Source organism: Chelmon rostratus, chromosome 3 (assembly GCF_017976325.1).
Source record: "Chelmon rostratus isolate fCheRos1 chromosome 3, fCheRos1.pri, whole genome shotgun sequence".
Lineage (NCBI taxonomy): Eukaryota > Metazoa > Chordata > Actinopteri > Chaetodontiformes > Chaetodontidae > Chelmon > Chelmon rostratus.
Window position 1 is genome coordinate 8,814,791 of NC_055660.1, and position 19,626 is coordinate 8,834,416.

The 19,626-nt window shown below is 44.8% G+C and overlaps 1 protein-coding gene across 1 annotated transcript in view; it reads right to left on the reverse strand.

Moving 5' to 3' along the window:
• Positions 1-9,838, reverse strand: part of doc2d (double C2-like domains, delta) — a 33,414-nt gene extending 23,576 nt beyond the window's left edge. Inside the window, exons 1-4 of the mRNA XM_041933963.1 lie at positions 9,705-9,838; positions 6,921-7,326; positions 6,348-6,427; positions 5,738-5,812 (exon numbers count right to left, since the gene is read on the reverse strand). Of these exons, the coding sequence (XP_041789897.1) occupies positions 5,738-5,812; positions 6,348-6,427; positions 6,921-7,308 (543 nt within the window). The 5' untranslated portion in view covers positions 7,309-7,326; positions 9,705-9,838. The remainder of the gene's footprint in view (positions 1-5,737; positions 5,813-6,347; positions 6,428-6,920; positions 7,327-9,704) is intronic.
• Positions 9,839-19,626: the final 9,788 nt, after the last annotated feature.

Below are 19,626 nucleotides of genomic sequence, written 5' to 3' on the forward strand. Positions count from 1 at the left end.
ATAGTCAACAATGAGCTAGGAGGTTGCTTACTCCAGTACTCTCACTTTGCAGAACCCACAAATCTAGGAGCCAATTTCCTGAACTCCACCCTCAGAGGTAAGTACTGTGGGTGCACTGGAATGGAGATAGGCTAGTGGCAGAGCTGGGAAGGGTTGCGTGTGTGTACTCTGGCATCAGCAGATGTTTGGCCCAGCGAGCAGGGTTATGGGAGGAGATGCGCCACAGAGCTGTTTCCATCTCCTGGTTCAAATGCTCCATCTGCCTATTGGACTGCAAGTGGAACCCAGGGGAAGGTTGACAGTGGCATTTATGCGACTGCAAAACTCTTCTCTGGGGAGACCATGCAGGCAAAAAGTGTGCTGTAGAAAGTTCGGCTAGCTCTTTGGCTGTAGATAGCCGTAAGCTAGCGAGCAACAGCAGGCAGGCAAGGGTGTGTGTATGTCTGCGCGTTTGTAGTGAGTTCAGCCTCTGACTGAAATTGGCACTGACCAGAGACTCCGGTTCTTTCTGTTATTCCCTTGCAGGCTCTAAGGCTGCAAACAAATAGAGGCATTTCCTGTCCCACTAGTAGTTAATATGGACAATGCGACTAATTACAGTCAGTCTGTTGCTGCAGACACGTTGAGAAATCCACTTTTTACTCTCAAAAAAAAAAAAACTCTGCCCTTTCCCCCTGCTGGTAAACAGTTCCGGATCAAGTCAGAATCCGGTGTGGCTCCAGGTTTTTATTACTCTGTCCCTCCACTTTGCCTGGTCCTTCCCAAACAACACTCAGTCCTGCGATTTGCACCAATTTTTCACTCAAGTTAAATGCTATGGCAGACTTTGTGTCTGCCATAAGAATAACTGGTAACATCAGAGAGAGGAAGACTGATGACAAAGACCATGGAGACAAGGGACAAGAGACGATGAGGAACAGGCAGCAGTTGGAGGAGACTGGCTGGAGCCTGGTGGAAGTTTTTGTGCTAAGTAGCCTGGGTAGGTTTCAGTAAACTCCCATGTGCCCTGTTACATGGACCACCAGAAATGTTGATGTAGGAGTCTGCGTCCAACCCCAGGATCACAGGCAGACCAGAGGAGCGGGAAAACTTGTGACCTGGGACAAAAAGGCAATTAGCAGGACAGGATGGTCAGTGTATGATTGGTGTGGCTTGCGTTTAATCTCTCAATAGAATGCTATACAGAAATATCCTCGGACTGGAACTGGTGGGACAGAGCATCTGGCTTCAAATTCAAGGAGTCTCGGTTGGAGGAAAGTGTGATATTCATTTGAACAGCAGAGCCCAGGTGATCTGGTGATCTGGCAGGGACACAGATGCTTAGCTGTGTGGATGTATTACAGGTTGTAGTGGTCAGTGCACACCACAAGTGGCTGCTCCACCCCTTCAACCAATGTCCGCATTCTTCCAGAGTTGACAGCTCAGGATGGCCAATGTTGCAGGGTTTGCTGGGACCAACTCTGGACAACGCAAACTAGTATGAGGGATCCAGAAGGATGAGGATGGGAGCTGTGGTGAAATGAGGCATTAGCTCCATGAGGGCCTCCACAGCAGACTGGAACCACACAATGGAAGTAATCTGGGAACTCAAGGCTTTGAAGGGGGTTGCCACAAAACTTTAGTTCCAGATGAACCACCAGCAGAAATACCCGAACCCCAGTAAGCATTGCAACTGCATGTGGGAGGAAGGGACACTGCATGACTGTCTTGACCTTGGCGCCGCCATTTATATGCTGTCTGCAGTAACAATAAACCACAAGTAAGGCATCCTGGCGAAATGCAACTCACACCTTGAACTCACTGCTGGTTCTCTTGCAGTCTACACACTGCACACATTGCATGAGTTCCTGCTTCATCTTGTCATCCAAATATACAAAAACGAACTTGCTCAGCATGTCCTGCAGCAAGTAATTTACTCTGGCTTCACAAGGAACTAACAAGAGTTCTGGATACACAGATGCAGAGGAATCACTGGAAGAAGCAGACGAGGTAGATTCCAGAATAACTTCACAGGATGACTCAAAGTGTGGATTATGTGATGAGCCATGGAAAGCCTGGAATGACTGGAAGTTGCATCTGTTAGGTGTTTCGTGGCGTTTAGCCAGCATGCCGGGTGGATGGGGACAGTCCTGTGACTCACTAAGAAGAACAGGTGTCCACCGAGGGTGCTTGCTTCCATGAGTTTGGTTAGGGGCTCCCCACCAACGCTCAGCTGAGTTGTGAGTATGGTGTCCATAAAGTTTGCATTGGCAGCAGAGTCGGCAAACACTGAATCCATATGGGTCTAGTCTGAATTCACTTAGCATTAAGCATAACCAATTTATGCACCAGATAACTGGTGAGCCCTGGCTTTTACCATGCAGGAGGAGATAAAATTCCCAGTGACAGTACAAGTGCCTCCTTGAGGTGGTATGAGGTCATTCCTCCGAGTAGAGCCGTGTCCAGCCAAGTTGCATTGGTGTTGTTCAGGGCATCTGTTGCTGGTACCAAAGGTCAGTGTGGCTAGGCTGTGTGTTGGGATACATGTGGATGGTGCGTGTCGGGGCCTGGTGGCTAGGACTCACTCCCTCCTTTGCTCCTGGAGATGACTTTTGACTTTCAACATTTAGACCCTACTATGGGTCAAGCTTTAAAAATACTTGATCTCACATTTCCCATTATGCAACTCAATGCTGTTTTTTGGTAGACACCCCTTTGCCTAGTAAATGCCTGCATCTTACATACTGCACCATGCTGTAACGCAGGCTCAAATGTAAGCCCGAAGCCCGCGTAAACATCATCCGAGTTATTTTTTAGGTTTTAGGGAGCAGCATTCAGAGCCATAGACGGCATTACACAGCTGCTCATGATGACTAAACTGAGTTTAATGTGTAACATCTGTTAACTGCCTTTTTAAAAATACATCAATGAGCAACGCTGCTGGGTGACATGCACCTGTAGTTTATTTCAAGGAAATCCCATATGGACTGTCCTGACACCATAATTACCCATTAGACCACCAAATACGAACATATCCACCACTGAAAATAGTCCCAAACAAATGCAATATTTACTCCTGTTTGGGAAACATTTGATTAAAACTACAGTGCCCACATTTTAGGGACTTATTTATCTTTTAAAGGAAAGTACGTCTTTTTGACCTATTTTTAAAGATTTATATCTTCAGCAGAAATAATTTGGCTCAGGGCTGAATGCCACAGATTGGTCTGGAGACGTCTGAAAGTATTCAGAGATCAAACACATGGTTGATTTTGCTCTTTTTGTGGGATTTGTTGACAATTTTCCAACAGTCTATCCATCTATCCAGATGGATGGATGGATGGATGGATGGATGGATGGATGGATAGATAGATAGATAGATAGATAGATAGATAGATAGATAGATAGATAGATAGATAGATAGATAGATAGATAGACACTCACTGAATGTCTAACTGGCAAGGCAAGCGTGTAGGCTATTCTCTTCAATACTCCTGCTCGTGTCTGAAGCTTCGCAGATAACCACCTCATCTCTATCTGTCTTTTCCTCTTCCTTTCTGCCACAGCCAGCTTCTTGCTAACGCCTGAGGGCCAGATGCTGAACCCTCCCTTCATTCGTCTTTCTCTTGGTCTGTTTTTGTCATCCTATTGTTCTGCCTGTGCCGCCTCCCCTCTTCCTCTCTTTCTTCCCTTCACTGTCCCCTTTTTATTCCTCATTTTCTGCTGGGAACTTTTGGCTTATCTACAAGAGTCAGCCCTCCAGAGCTTGCTCCATGAAGGGAACAAGTGTTTTTCGATTCATGTCGTTTGTTTGATTCATTAATGTGCAGAAGGAGCCATGCACAGGCAGAGTCACGACTCACAGTGGCGTTTCACTGCTGTATGTGTGCCAGCATCACTCAATAGCACTACTACTTCTCAAATGATCATCACTCCCTTTTGACGGAATTGGGCTGATTTTGTAAACACATACCCGAACACATGCTACATCTACAAACACTAGATTCCTCTTCCTGCCCTCTGTTACTGCCTGCCTCCATTTTCCCTCTACACTGGTGCTTTTGCATCTGTTTCTAAATGTTTTATCTCTAGCTCTCATCTGTCCATCACACTCTCCCTCAGTTTTCTCAGTCTGTCTGCACAGATCTTTTTACATATTTCACAGTCCCTCTCTCTCAATCCCTACTGCCCAGAGCTGTGGGTAAGGGGTCTGGCTGTGAGCACATTTTCCATGCACCTCTGTTCGGGCTGGACAGATGAAAATACCAATGGCCATGACAGAGGCACCAGCAACTAATGTGTCCATGCATGTTTGTGTGTGAGAATGAGAGACGGAGTCGTAGAGAAGGAGGGACGGGTGAAGGGAGCATCTCTGTGTGACTGTGACTAAAGCCTTAGCATGTGTCTGCCCATATGCAAGGTCATGCGCCGCATGCGCTACAGTGTGTGTTTGACAAGGCAGCGTGCTTGACTGTGTACTGGCTACAGAGTGTGTGCTGGAGGACATGAGACTGAGAAAGGGGGCAGATGAGTGGGACCTCGTCGTGTGCCTCTGCTCTCAGCATTACGAAAACTCAGTTCTTTGCAGACACTGAAACCTTTTGTGTTCTGGATTACTCATTGAATGCTGTCAGGAGTAGGTGTGTGAGCGCGTGTTTCCGTCATCCTCACTTCAACACGTGCACGTTCCCACTTTTCGAGTGACGTGTCCCTCGTTTGGTGGGCTTTTAACAAACGGCAGTTCATGGGTACTTACCTACTCATTGACGCTTTCTCTGCACCACCATCCCCCCTCCACCACCACCACCACCACCACCTCTACCACCCCTCTCCCCCCATCAACACTCGCCTGTTGACGTGAGCCGTGTAACAATCCACCCTGTTTCCATGACAACCACCTGCTGCTGTCCTCCCCTCATCTGTCTCCCCCTCCCTCTCTTTCTCCACTCTCTCTCCTTCTCTCTCTCTCTCTCCCCCCTTTCCTCCCTCTCAGTTGTCTCCCTTCTCTCCGCACACTGTTGGTATTTCAAGGTCAAAGAGGGTCACAGCCAGATAGTGAGATAGAGACAGAGATAGGGGTGGAAAGTGGGGAAAGGAGAGTGATAACAATGGGAGAGAAGACAGACAGAGGAAGGCTGGAGGACAAAAAAAAACCCAGACGTTGTTATTGTTAGCACCTTAGACCTCAGACACTTGCCTCATTCAACCTATCTTGGCTCGGCGTGCTCCCTGCGCTTATCATAACCTCATTTCGTGTCAACCTTGAGCCAAAATGGCCGACAACAGGTTGCATTCTGCCGGAGCTGGGGGTTGCTGATGTGGCGAGCCTTATCTTCCCTGCTGCTTGAGCCGACTGTGCAGCAGACCCCGACGTGTTTGTGCTCGATAAAGCAGAGCATTGGACGAGCCACATTAAGTAGTGACCAACCAAAATGTGCCCTGCTCAGCGGCTCAAAACGGCACACTAAATTAGCCCACTGCCATGTTTTTACATTTTTTGCAAGAGCGTTTTGCCCTGATAAACAAGAATCAACAAGGGAGGGTATTATTCACAATAAGTACATAATTATTTTTCTTATCTTTAGTTGAATAATGTATGAATTGTTTGCTATTTTTCAGTCTTTTCAATAAATTATCTTCTTTTGCCTGCGTTTTCTGTGTGATGTGGGACTTTCCTGGGGGCGTGTCAGTGTGTGGGGACGGCCAGTGTGTTAGCATGTTACGTTAATTGCCACTGAGGTGAGGTTGGAACTGTGACCTTGCTAGCCCCGGGGAGAAGATGAAGCTTGACGTATGGATCGGCCAGCCCATTGGAGTCCATGGCTTTCAGTCCCTGTGGGCGCAAGCAGACGCACACAGACACACACACACATACCGTAGTGTCAAAGGTGACGTCATCATGCCCTCAAACACTTCACACAACTGACAGGGTCAAAAAAAGACAGTGAATATGACAGACCTCTTCTACTGTAGTTACATTGCAGGAGCGCCTCTGGGTGTTTCTTCCATACCATTATTTTCTACCCTCCTAGACTCCTTTGTGTTGTCCTCACGGGAACCGTTCAGCGAGATTTACATAATTAGCATTACACAATATGTAATGTGTCCTTGTACGATGGCCGCATGATTTTGTCTTGAATTGACAAGCTGCTGAGGGTGTGTGGCCAACACGTTACTTTGAAAAGGTTGCGAGAAAGCAATCTAACTTGTCTTGTGCAAATATAAAAGCATTACAGGAGAACTGTTTCATTCGGCTTTCAAAGGAGATTATGCAAGCAGCCACACACACACACACACACACACACACACACACAGACGGATAGACAGAGATCTGTTTATATGAAGAACATGTTAAAAATTGTGCGTACCTTTGCCTTGTGAATTGTACAATGAAGACAGTTGTTCTCCTGATCAAAGAGCAGGCTGAACTCCAGCGTTCCCAGGTAGGCTGAAAGCAACACAAACCAAGGCAATTACCGCTAGTAAAGGGACAGACACACACACACACACACACACACACACACACACACACTCAAAAGCTCTGAGTCATATTTGAAGCAGATGGCCTCTTAAAAACACGGCGCTGCCTAATATGAATTGATCTGTCTTGTTTGATTACTGTTTGGGAATGAGCCGAAACTTGCCGGCTGAGTCCTGCCGTTGCAACACTGTCTAATAAATCATCGGCAGCTCTGTGTCACACACAAAGTGAGAGTGACAAACACTGTTGGAGAAATGTTTGACTCCACAAGCATATGTTGTGTTTCTGAGGAAAAAGAAACTCATTTTGAGTAAAAAAATAAATAAAATAGATGACTCTCCTCTGCAAAGTTTTGGAATTGGAAGTGTTGTTTTTCTGCAGTATAGCCTTGTAATTTGAATAAACAAGCACACACACACTTTTCCACCACAAAACTTTTTTCACCCTCCTCAGAACTCACTGTCATCGTCATCAGAGTCCAGCGCCTCCTCCCTGTCTCCATCGTTGCTCTCCCTCCTCTCCCCATCCTTGTATCCCCCACCCATGTCCCCGTTGAAAGTCTCCTCTTTTAGGATCTTCTTCTCCCTTGGAGGCGGAGGCGTGCAGGGGTAGTCGTGGAAACGTGGGAAGAAGTCTGAGATCTGTGGGATGGGGAGGATGGGGCCCGGGCACACATTGATGGCAAAGTGCTCCTGCATAGAGATCTTGACCGGCGAGGGAGGGGGCAGAGAGGTGGAGTGGGGCGTCACCGCGGGGGAGGAGGCGGACGAGGAAGGGGTGGAGGTGGAGGAAGGGGGGATGGCCAGGTGGGAGGTGGAGGGGGGCGGCGGGGGTTTGGAGACGCTCATGTGGACTGTCGAACTGGACTGCGGGACGACAATGAGGGAGTGAGACGGAGAGAAAAAGAAATGATTGAGGAAGGACGGCGACAGCTGGGATCATAGCAGAGGGGAGGAACAAGAGGCTGAGAACTAGAAGAGAAAGACAAAACAACAGTCATGTCCTCCGTCTCGCCTGAGCTTCAAACTTTCCCATTTCTGCGAGCTTGTACAGCTGCAGCAGCAGCGGGGGTCACTTCTATTCACGGCAAGTCAACGTTGGCAGTATGTTGAAATTCACAGCACATCTGAAACATCCTGGAGGAAACCGGAATACGCGCCTGTTCAGCTGTTCCTCGTCAGCTGGTGCAAACCTGACTTCTCAACAGCCAAAATAGAACTTGCCAGAACCTTTGGCACTTCAAGTGTGACTCACACATTGTGTCAGCGCACCAAGTCAGAGCTCGAATTAATATTCAAATGTAGTGGTGTGAAGTATGAACAAGTGATGTCACTCGTGTATCTGCACTTCACTCTAATCCCTCCCTTATCTCCCTCTTTCACTCCTCTCTCTCATCTGCAAGTCCCCTGGGCAATATTTACATAATACTATTTGAAGCCTTCCTCAGTCCTTAGCGTATTTGTCACTAAATGAAGCGTAATAACTGTTCGTAAACTCCAAGCCAAATGCTATCATTTCCTATTTTCCTCAAAATGATTAAGAGAGACTCGAGACATGTTTTCTTGTCTGCACTCCCACAGTGCCACCGTGTCGTTATTATTTCAAGAGCTAGTTTGATTCCGGTGATCACAGGGTAGAACTTCAAGCCGCGACGTGGCGAAGTTTCCTTTGTTAGCCGGTGCTGTCCCAGATTAAAATCTTTAAACTGTGAAAGACAAAAAGAAGTAGATGATGAACTAAAACATGCAGCCAGTAGGTGCAACTGCAGATCCATTTCATGAACAAGTGCCTTCGCTGTACGACACAAGTGAATCACCACTGTGAACGCTGATACTGTGCATTTGAGTGTGAACGTCACTTTGTCATCACCTCTAGGTTGCATATGTCCATCATGTTGCTGCTGTTTAGTGTCAGCTTGTGACCTTTGCTCTGTGTCCTTGCATTTTGCATTATGTTTTATCATGACATCATGATTTTCAAGTCTATTCTTTCCCCCCCGGATTAAATAATTCAAATCTTTTAGTTTCTGCTGTTATGTGAAAGCAGCCTGTTTGGAGCGCTGTTCTTTGTCGTGTGTTGCTCCGATAACTCACAAGTCAAGGTGCTGACACTGGTGCTACAACTAATGATCATTTTTTTCATAATCGGTTGATCTATCCTTTTTAAAAATTGTTCTGACGGCTAGAAAACGTCAGAATATCGTGAAGGATGCCTGGCTCAAGTTTCCAGAGCCCAAGCCGACGTCTTTAAAATGCTCTTTTTGTCTGACTAAAAGCCCCAAAGACATTCCATTTCTAATTATAAGACAGGGAAATGCAGCCAGTTCCTCACATTTGAGAGGCTGGAAGCAGAGGATGATTGGCATTTTGCTTGAAAAAAGACCTAAACGATCAGTCGCTCATCTAAATTGTTGCAGATGAGTTTTCTGTCGTTCAGCTAATGAACTGTTTCAGCTCTGCTTACCTTCCACCCCTGTTTCATAACTGACACACGCTGCCAAACCAGTTTGATTTGCCTTCAGAGTTGAAGTTTTTGTTTAACTGATCTTGCATTTCCTCCTGCGAGTTGCCATCTACAGAATACATGTAGCTAATGGACACGACTCTGACTTTACACTATGTGTGTCTCAGCTGAGGAGACACAAAAAATCCGAAATAGAACAAAACAGACACTGAGGAGATTCCTCTCTGCAGGTGAAAATTGTGAAGATTTTGTTTGACTTTGTTTTCATCAGTACAGCTATAACTCACCTCGTATGCATCATGAAACATATTGACACTCTCATCTAACACACACGGACATACATTTGTCATACATGTACGCCATTTATACCCCAACAGAACCAGACTTAACTCTGTTGTAAACTTGCATTTCCGAGAGCACATCCCTCCTTCCCCACTGTACTAAGTTACAGCACTTAAACAGACTCTCTCTCTCTCTCTCTTTCTCTCTCTCTGTCTCTCTCTCTCTCACACACACACACACACGTGAGTTAAGACCCGATAAAGACCCCAAATTGCCTGGTCCCATCTTCAATGTACACTCATTCAGTCATTCACACTGTTCTTATATAACAACACCAAATTCGCCGCTTCGGTACCCACATACGAATGATCACTTGCAGCATGTTGCTCACAAAGTGGATCGCTCTCACCCGTCTTGCATACAGTGCAGAGAGACGCACATGCAAGCACATGTGCACACACACACACACACATGCACAAATATAGCCACAAATACGTACCCAGGGACAGTCTTCATCTCTGCCAGCACTCCATCTTGCCTGCTCTCACGTCCTGTTTCTCACACACTGAGGAGCATGCAGACCAGCTTTGAGTCAATATATCCCTCTGTACTCTCTCTCTCTCTCTCTTTCCCTCCCTGTCTCTGTTTGCTCTCCTCTCCTCCGTCCCTCCCTCTTTCTCTTCCCCTGGAGTTGTGACGTATCTGGTTAAAATCCCTGTCAGTCCTTTGCAGACTGTGCATATAGTGCTGTCACTCATTTCTTCAGCATTGGGGAGATTTAAGGAAACCCAGGGAAAGACAGACGTGTGTGTGTGTGTGTGCGTGCGTGGGTGCGTGTGTGTGTGTCTTCCTGGTGTTGGTGGTGGGTGAGGTGTGTATGGGAGGGGGTGCAAAGATAGAGAAAGTCACAGACAAGCAGAGCAAGACAGAGAGACACATGACGAGACAAACCGACGTCGCACAGGCACGCAGACAAACACAAGCAGACACCAGCGAAAACAAACACACAGAGAGGCAGATGGGTACAGTGGATGGAGAAGAAAATGGGTTTGAAAACATCAGACGCACACAAGAGGAAATATTGCCTTGAGATGAGGGGGAAAAAAATCCACGAGCCGAAGGACAGAGAAAGGAAATTAAATTCAACGTGTTGACTGAGCTGAACAAAATACTCTGCCAGCCATACAATCACGCTGCCAGATTACTTTGCGTCGGCTATGACTCTCGCCAATATCAGCCAAGAGTATGTGTGTCGGTGTGCGCTTTTGTCAGTATGCATCCAACTGTGGCAGCCCTCATAGCATCGGCTGAAATGAAATAAGCCACAGACAACAAAACATCAATAACGGTGGACCTGTGTAGGGCGACACTGTAGTAACTTACTGCTGGACCACAAGAGTGAATGGAGCAGAAGGATAAGGAATGGATGCACGTTGGTGAGAGTTTAAAAGACAAATATAGAGTGCTTATCCCTTATGTTCTGTTTGTGCGGACGCTATGTGGCTAAACACAATGAATTTGACTGTTTTGTATATCAGTGATGGGTGTCGGTACTAATTTTTACACAGCACGACCCTCCCAAATAAGTTTGGATTTCAGCTGATTAAGTTTTGTAACAGTTTGTTCACAAGAGTTTTAATAGGAAGGTAAACCCACAAGGGTCTAATTGATCTGAAAGATAAGTAACATCACTATTTAGGATAACATAGTTCATAACAGAGTTCTTTGTCTTCTTGGCAAAAAAATGGATATACAGGTAGCCATTGTCCATGAATACTGTATAACACATGAAATACCTCCTTATTTGATGTAATAGCAATGTTGTAGTTTGTCAGCAAAGGGAAAGGGGAGGGTTACCAGGTAAATACTTTCCTACATATGGGATTTAATAAGGTCAGGGGAAAGAAAAATCTGCCTGATTATTACACATGAGTAAAAGTGGCATCTGCGGGATCTCAGACAATGAGGGAACAAGGCTGTAAAACACACTCAGGTGTGGAAAGGGAGACGGAAAATGTGGGGAAGAAAGCTGAAAAAAACTTCAAAGGATTAGAAATGGACATAATAAATGAAAAGACTCATGGAGAAAGTGAGCTAAAAGGCACTTCCCCTTTGTCAAGTACAAGAGGAGAGCTGCTGCGATTGGAGCACATTTCAATGACGTGTTCCTGGTTGAAAAAACCATCAGAGCACTGACTGATTACTATGTAATTTTCCACGGCTGAGAAGCAGCAGATGAACAACAACAACCCTGGTCAATTGAATATAATGGTCATCTGGAGGAAGATTCGAGGTAAATACATGTGGATGCATGTGCTCATCCAGTTGTAAACACTTTGATTTACTTTGAGCATCTCATTACTAACAGAGTCACCTCATCAATATTGTGCTAACAGACCATTACACTGTATATTCATTAATTTGCAAAAAGAACATGAGGGCTAAATGAGTTGAATGAGATAAATGAATGCTCAGTCTACCGATGCCGAACTCTAAACTATAAATAGGTGCTTTAGACATGGGCTACATGCTTTAAGTGGCTGGAAATGAATGCAGAAGTGCTGCTGAAGCACTAGTACCTCTGTTTTTGGCAGAAGATGAGCCCTCTCATGGTCCTTGTGGTGTTGGTTTCTGCAGAGCTGCTCATCCCTTTGGTAAACAACAAATGTGGATAGGTGAGAGTTTACTCCGCCCACAGCAGCAGCAGCAGCTATCAGACAGCTGCAGAGCTCTCACAGCTGACCTGCTGACCGTCGAAACTCTCACACGCTCTCCATGTGGCTGGCCACCCAAGGAACACTCTGTGGTACACCAAGAGGGCTCTTACTGCAGTCTCAACAAGTTTAGGTCATGGGTGACCTGAACAGAATTTCAGATTTCTTGTGCGTTTGCTGAAATAAAAATAACATAAAATTCTCAGTCACCTTTAGTGGTAGCCTGTCAGGGTTGGAGGAGTTTACATTCTGCAGATAAGGTGGGTATTGTTTAGACGCAAGTACTTTTAGACTCGGCAGTGCGGTGGAGGCTTTCAAACAGAATTTGGACCTTTTTGTTAGGAAATAAACTGGGAAAAAAACAATTTGGAAAATAGAGGCAAAGTTCTGAGACTTATTTTAGCCACAGGCTGGTAGTAGATTTATATATTTCGTAGAGAAGTTTTCTTGAGAAAAAAAAATTAAATAACAGCTACCTCAATAAAAAAATATGAAAAATCCAAATAATTGTGACTTTTGGTGTATTTCTACGGCCCTGTGTCTACAGTGGCCATGGTCTACCCAGAAACAGTGTCTGGATTACTGGATAACACACAGACCTCGCTTTAAACAGTTTTCATTGGAACTGCTTTCTACCAAAGAAACAATCCTAGATTACACCAAAAAATGCATACAGTACAGTACAACTGTGTATTTTTTTTGTTTGTTTTTTGGTTATTTGGTCAAACCTACCCTTTTTAATTACTTACTGAACATGGGCAGTTGAGCAAAAACGGTCTGTAAAATTAAGCACAGCACATGGGAAAACCGATGCAAACGGAGAGCCCAGTGTGCAAACACAGAGTGATTCCCATTTACACATGAATTCTAGCTGGTACAGTCTCCGCCTTCCTCCATCCAAAACCCCTTAGCGATTTATTTCTCAGTGAGGTTGGAAAGACACTCACTAGTGACTCAGAAGTGACTTCAAATGACTGACACACACACACACACACACACACAGTGTTATGAAAGGAAAGGAGATAACATCATAACCGCACATTGACAACATGGTGAGTGAAGTAATAAGTACATTCCACAGGCGCAGGTTTAATTGACACCGTTTTCCATCCACAGTGACACCAAACCACATGGATTTGTCTGGTTTACCGTGTCCAGGACAGTTCTGAGGAAGAAACGCAATCAATTGCGCTTGAAGAATGAAGTCTGGACAATGGTGCTGTGGTATTGATCTTTCTCAGGGGTAAACATTAGGTAGCCTGTCAGATGGATATTTAACACAGTGGCATTGCCCATGAGCTGACAAGAGTAAATAATAGTCAGCAGCATCCAGAGACAGAAAAGGATGTGAGATTCAAACCAGAAGAGTGAAGTCTGATGATAAAGCGAGACTGATGGAGACAGATAAATATTATTTAGTAAGCCTGCATTATTTGCAAGAAAAAATCATAAAACCCACTTCGGCAGCAGATAACAGAAAGTGTAAACGAAAAATAAACTCTGTGACCAGAACAAAGATCCATCCAGGGGCCATACATCCCTCAGCCTCCATGTCAGCATGATTAAAGCATTCACAGCGCTCATGAGCATAATATAAATAATAAACATCCAGAATGAGAGAGTGAGAGAGATTGGTGGGAAAGAGGGAGAAGGGAACACCAATTTGTGGAGGAGCATTCATCCCGTCCTTCTGCATGGCAAGATAATCTCCTCCCATTACCACAGCACAAAGCAGCGCAGGTTTTCCATTAAGTGTACAACTACAGCCTCCCAGCCTCTCAGCCAGCCATTAGCTCTGAGATTAAGTAAACCTCTATTTACATACTGTAGCACTACTGCATGATGAATTTTTCAACATTTGGCACTGGACAAGATGGGAAATTGCATAAATCTCCCGATAAAGATCAAAGGAACTGCTGGTCCTATCCTACACTTGTCCTTGAAAGTTATGTGCAGACATATCTTGAATCCCTGAGTTATTTCTCTCACATAAAGCAGTGCAGAATGTGTGCTGCAGGAGCCCGTATGCTAAAAGTCCAGCTGAAATGAAAATTCATTCTGGACAAGAAATCAGTATATAGCCTGCAGCATGAGCATGTTTGTTTTGGCTTGTGTGCTTGTTTGGTCCAAATTATATTTATCAAAAACAAAAAAATGTGTCTCTTGCCATCACCACAACAGGAAAGGAAAGAAAGATAGCTAATGCTAGCCAGACACCATCCGAACACAGCAGAGCCAGAGCTGTCTCAAACATAAATACCATATTTCCACCATGTTTTCCACAGATTGAAATTAACCTGGCACTCTTTAAATTACATCACCTTGCTGCCCTTTCTTCCTCTGCAATGTTTTAATTTCTGCTGACAGGAAAATCAATGCCACCAACTGTTTATCTCAACCAAATTCTGATGCAACAGTAGTGAATGGAAACATGTAAATTAGCTTGTTTTTTTTTTGTTTGTTTGTTTTTTGCAGGCTTTCTGGAAGTTTTGTTAAAATTTGCGATACATTTGGAAAGAAACATGGACCTGAACTTAAGACTAAGTTCATCAGGTGTTATAAGTTGTTGAAATGACATGGACGAATAGTGTAAGAATCAGTGCTAACACGGACAAGCTAGGCTGCCCCAATTGGTAGTGTGGGAATCAGTGCTAACACTAACAAGCCAGGCTAACTAGCTTCTACTTGAATACAAACTTATAAGACGGGTCTTCCCGAATTTTCAATATCGTAAAAGGACAAACTTAAAACACAAACAATATATGAGCAACGCCATGTGTGCTTGTTGAAAAAGGCGAAAAACATCTTGTATTGATGGAAAACACAGTATGACGAGCCCCACTCAGCATGTCTCCTAGCAATGGCAGTCAGTGTTTGCGTCCTGTGATAAAACCAATGAAATATTTATCTGTGACAGGCTAAACTACAGCGTCACCGTAGCACAGGTAGACAAGAGATATGAGACCTTATCTTACACCCGCTGCAAGTGGCACACTGGGCAGCCCAAGTGTCGTTGCTAGTTCCTGGCTGTTGTAGCTGTCATTTTCATGCCCAGCACCACGTAGCAAATGCACTTGCATCCGTAGTTGGTCTTAATATAAGGTGTAGTCAGGAGTATTGTTGGTGCATTGCTATCTTGAGACAGCAGGAAGTGATTGCGCCACCGGCCAACAAAAACCTGGTTTTAAGTCAATGGCACAGTATTTTCCTGCTATTTAAAGGGCGCATTATACGGCTAGTAAGATCCTTATGTCTTAAGTCCTGCTGCTCCCGTAGATGATCTGCTCACACACTCGCACTTTGCACATGAGCAGATCCTTAGCAGAAAACCATTCACTTCTCCAACATTTAAATAGCAATAGCAAGCACACCTTTCTTTTAAAGGGAATTGGAGGTGACACTCTGATTGGTTTAATTCATGTTCATATTGACTATTTAACTAGCAAAAGTGGAGTTGGACATTCCCTAAATGTCCATGCACTGAAGATAACATTAGCCACATCATAAGCTAATGCTAAGACCAGAACAAGTAAGATTGTCGCAACAAAAGTCCTGAATGTAGTAAATTAAGATTATCATGATGATGATTGTGATGTCATTTACGGGAGGAAGAATGTGTGTCCTATTTTCCAAAGTTACATATAGTCCCTTTAAGTAAAACATATGCATCTAGACGAGCAGCAGCCACGGGAGCATTCCTCGCTACTTTTCCTTGAGTATCTGACTAATTGTTCGAATGACATTAAGATCGTTAAGAGGCGGTCATCGCACTCTCAAAGTGACGTCAATCACAGGAAACTGCATTTATTTATTAGGCAGTGTGATGTTGGCGAGTGCATTTTTTAACAGGTGGCTAGTTGTTGATGTTCCCCCGGGGTGGCAGTTGGTGTCACAGGTGCTGCTCGCGCTCCACATCACTCTGCTTCGGGGGGAATCATTGGTCGTGTTGGCAGAGAGTGCTGTTCTGTCAAGGTGCATTATTCTTCTCACCACGCGCCGTGTCCCCAACTTCAGCCCCGCATGGCTTCTGGCCTCACACAAGAGGCGTCTCCCTCTGTCTTTCTCGCACAACTCCTCCCAGCGCTGCTATCATCTACCACCGGCATCACTTTCCACTTTCACCTCTCCCTCATTTTATCAGTCTTCCTCTCCTCTCTCTCTCTCTCTCTCTCTCTCTCGAGGGCTGTTCTAACACAGACAGATCTCATTAACCCTATTGTGACTCGTCCTTAAGTCTGACAAGCAGGGGCGCACACGAAAAGAACAGATGTGTGTGTTTTGGGTTTTTTTTTTTAATCTAAATTCATACACAATGTCACTGAACAAGTTTTCATTTTTCTAACGTTTTGTGACAGGCCCAGCCAAAACAAAGAATGACCCCGATCAAATCAAATGACAGACTGACAGCACGATATTCCCTCGGGTAAAATTCTTTGCTTATTTCATACTTCTCCCTCTTGCCATGTTTCCATTCGTGTGTGCTCCTGGAGAAAATGCACCCGTGCCTTTAACATTTAGGCGATGTTGTTTTGATCTCACTTCCATGTTTGCGCATAGCAACTTACTCCGTGGTTTGGCTAGAAACAAGCAATTGGATTTGAAGCGTAGCGAGTCAGCTTACTCCTGAGGTTTGAGGTTGTCTTATTTCTTGTTTTAGGTTGAATCACTCACCCGCTGACGCTGATCGCCAGCCAGCCTGCTCTGAAGCAAAGCACAGCAACATTATGTGCCACTTGACCTAATTATATCCTGCATGCATACTGTGATACATTTTTTCTCCCTCCTCTACCCGCCTTTCCTTTATTTTTCCTCTGCTCCTTTTGATGAATGGCTTTGCTTTTTAGGATAAACGACAGCTCCTTGATTAATTGTGTGTGCACTTTCGCTCTTTCGCTTTCTCACCTCGTTTTCTATTTCAATTTCTGCTTCTCAACCCTGTGTATCTCTGAATGTTCTATCTTTACCTGGGTTTGCCCCATCAGCATATTCCCATAAATAAAAGAGGGGGAGAGGTGGAGACGGAGCGGAGAGGGGTGGAGGGAAGTGTGGCCTAGAGGCAGGGCAGTGGGCATGTGCGAAATGGTGGGGTGAATGGATGGAGAGGGAAGGGGAGAGACGGGCCAACTGCTCCAGATTAGGAGTCTGAAGGTTACTGCAGAGAATAAGACAGAGAGAGAAAGAGATGAAATAAAAGAGAGAAGAGCAGAAAATAGACAAACAGATGGAGAGAATATGCAAAAAAAAGAGATAAGATAGAGAGATAAGAGCAGGAAGAGACATGAAATAAAAATGCCATACAAACAGGGAGGAACTGACAGGTCTGATGAATAAAGAGGTGGATTGTACGAGGATGTCAGAGCAATTTCCACAGCAGGAAATGAAATCCACGAACTCAACCTGCAGATCCCTAAGTCATTTCAGAATTAGGAGAAAAATGGCCCCCACAGTCGCACCATAAAAGGGGCCGTAAATGCAGCACATGGCAGGAGAATGCGCGGCGGAGTGGGATGTGATGGAGGGAAACGGGGGCGTATTGAAATAGCAGTGGTTGTAGCGAGGTGTGCAGCCAGTGCCCCGTGGCAGGACGCCATGCCATGCTTAATGAGGCAACAGTGCAATTAGTCCCTGATATGACATTATCAGTCACCAATAAGTGAACACATCACTAACCATGAGACCCCTCCAACAGACCCTCATCTTCTGACTCTTGCTCACATACAAACAGCACATGCATGTGTTCCTAAGCACAGAGCCCAATTATTTTTAATGAGTTTCCTTTTATTTTCTTCTCTGAAACATGCACGGGGCTCAAATATCGTTAAAAACTGTGGAAACTGAATTCATAACCAGGAAAAATTAACCAAAATATTCAATGTGAGCGTGGTATGGGCACAGGTCATAGATTAATTGGCTTCTAATCAGACACAAATGTGGTGAACACATTGCTCAGACAACGTTGTTAAAACACCATATTATTCCAAATAAGTTGAGATTTTTTTCTGAAAGTTCTGTGTGTAAAAAGTGGGGTCATCTTACTTTTGAGGGCATCTTGTTGAATACAGAGTGTCGTCCTGCACAAACGGCTGCATTTTGGCTTGGCTGTGGCTCTACAGTTGCCAGGCTGAGTGTCCTCAAGTCAGTTTGTGGTGTGTCTGTTAGAGTTAGTCAGCCCCAAAAGTGTCTCGTTAGCCCGGGTTGAGCCTGCAGGAGCTTCTCACGGCTCGTGCAACGTGTTTTACTGCCATGGAGGAAATAAATTCATGAGGAGTGAAGCTGAGTTGAAAGCATCTCCCAACGTCAGCTGCAGAAACACACCGTGGACCGAATCCTCTGCCCGGCTGCAAAGAACTGCCGGTGTCACAGATGATGAGGAGCTCAAAAAGACAAAGAAGACAGTGTCTGTCTGAGAAAATCTATGTGACTGCCTCCAAGAGCCTGACAGGAGAACTGGTGCTTATGTGAGTCATAGACAAGCTACACAAAATGTGGGATTTACCTTCCGCTTTAATGGAAGTACTTCATGTTTGACCTTGACGTCTTATAATCAGGGTCATCCAATATTGAGGATATTTTCATGTCAGAATCAACACTTTCTCTATAATAACTGCTTGTACAGACTAAAGCGTGATTACATTTTTATGTTTAGTTTATGTTAGCTTTATTTACAGGTAAGTATAATCATGGTGTGTTTGCGGCTTAAAGCTAAGTACGCCAAGGACTTCAGCCTTAAGTGTCAAAGTCCTACACTTTGTACAGGTGCGCTTCCATCAAAAGCAAAGCAGTATTAAATTAATATAATTTCTCTGTGTCAGAGTTGAAAAAACTGCCCCTTATATTGATGCATTTGCTGAGCAGGTGACCTTATAATCAGCATTTCCAAGATTTGGCTACATGATGCTCAAAACTGCACCACTGCCTGCAGCCAATCCAGGCCAAGCCAAATACAAAAGTTGATTTCCACTTAAGTAAACAATTCAGAGGTCTGCACTCCATTGGGAGCTGACTGGTGCATGAAATTCGACAACATTATTGCACTCGGTTGTCTTTTTCTGTGAAGGTAAAGGGTGAAATAAGTTTCCACTTCTTCGAAAAAAGCAAAGCGCTAAATAAGGGCTTTGGATGGATGCACTAAGCATATTTGAGCGTGGCGAGGGTCTGATCGCACAGGGGAATAGGTTCCTCAACAGATTCCCACCGCAGCCCTGCCTCGCTGGGCAAGGAGGGAGGCAAAAAGAGGGAGGAAGACAAAGTGAGAGAAACAGAAGCAGTGGGAGAAAGCATAAAAATTAGATTATGCCTTACCTGCAGTTTTCGTTTTCTCATGAGCACAAGAAAGTTTTTTGCTCTACTTACTGGACTATCGTCTACCTGCTTCAGTAGACGCCATGACTCGTGCATCTGTGAAGTCACAGCATAACTTTTCTCCGAAATGACAAGGCAGAGAAGATTTCACAGATTTTGCATTTTTGCGCATCGGAAAGCGAGGTGTGACATTTGCAAGAGTCGTAGGTCATGCAGCGGGTTGTGTCCAGTGAAGTGAGACAAAGTTCAGACGCTGACCACTGCAGAGCAAAGCAAAATGCCAAGGAGAAAAACAGCAGAGTTTGTATGGACAGTTACACCACGCCCCTAACGTGCACGCACTGAAGATACGTGCATGTTAGGGACAAGTTGTCAGTCAATGAACAATGTGGCGCTGAATAGAAA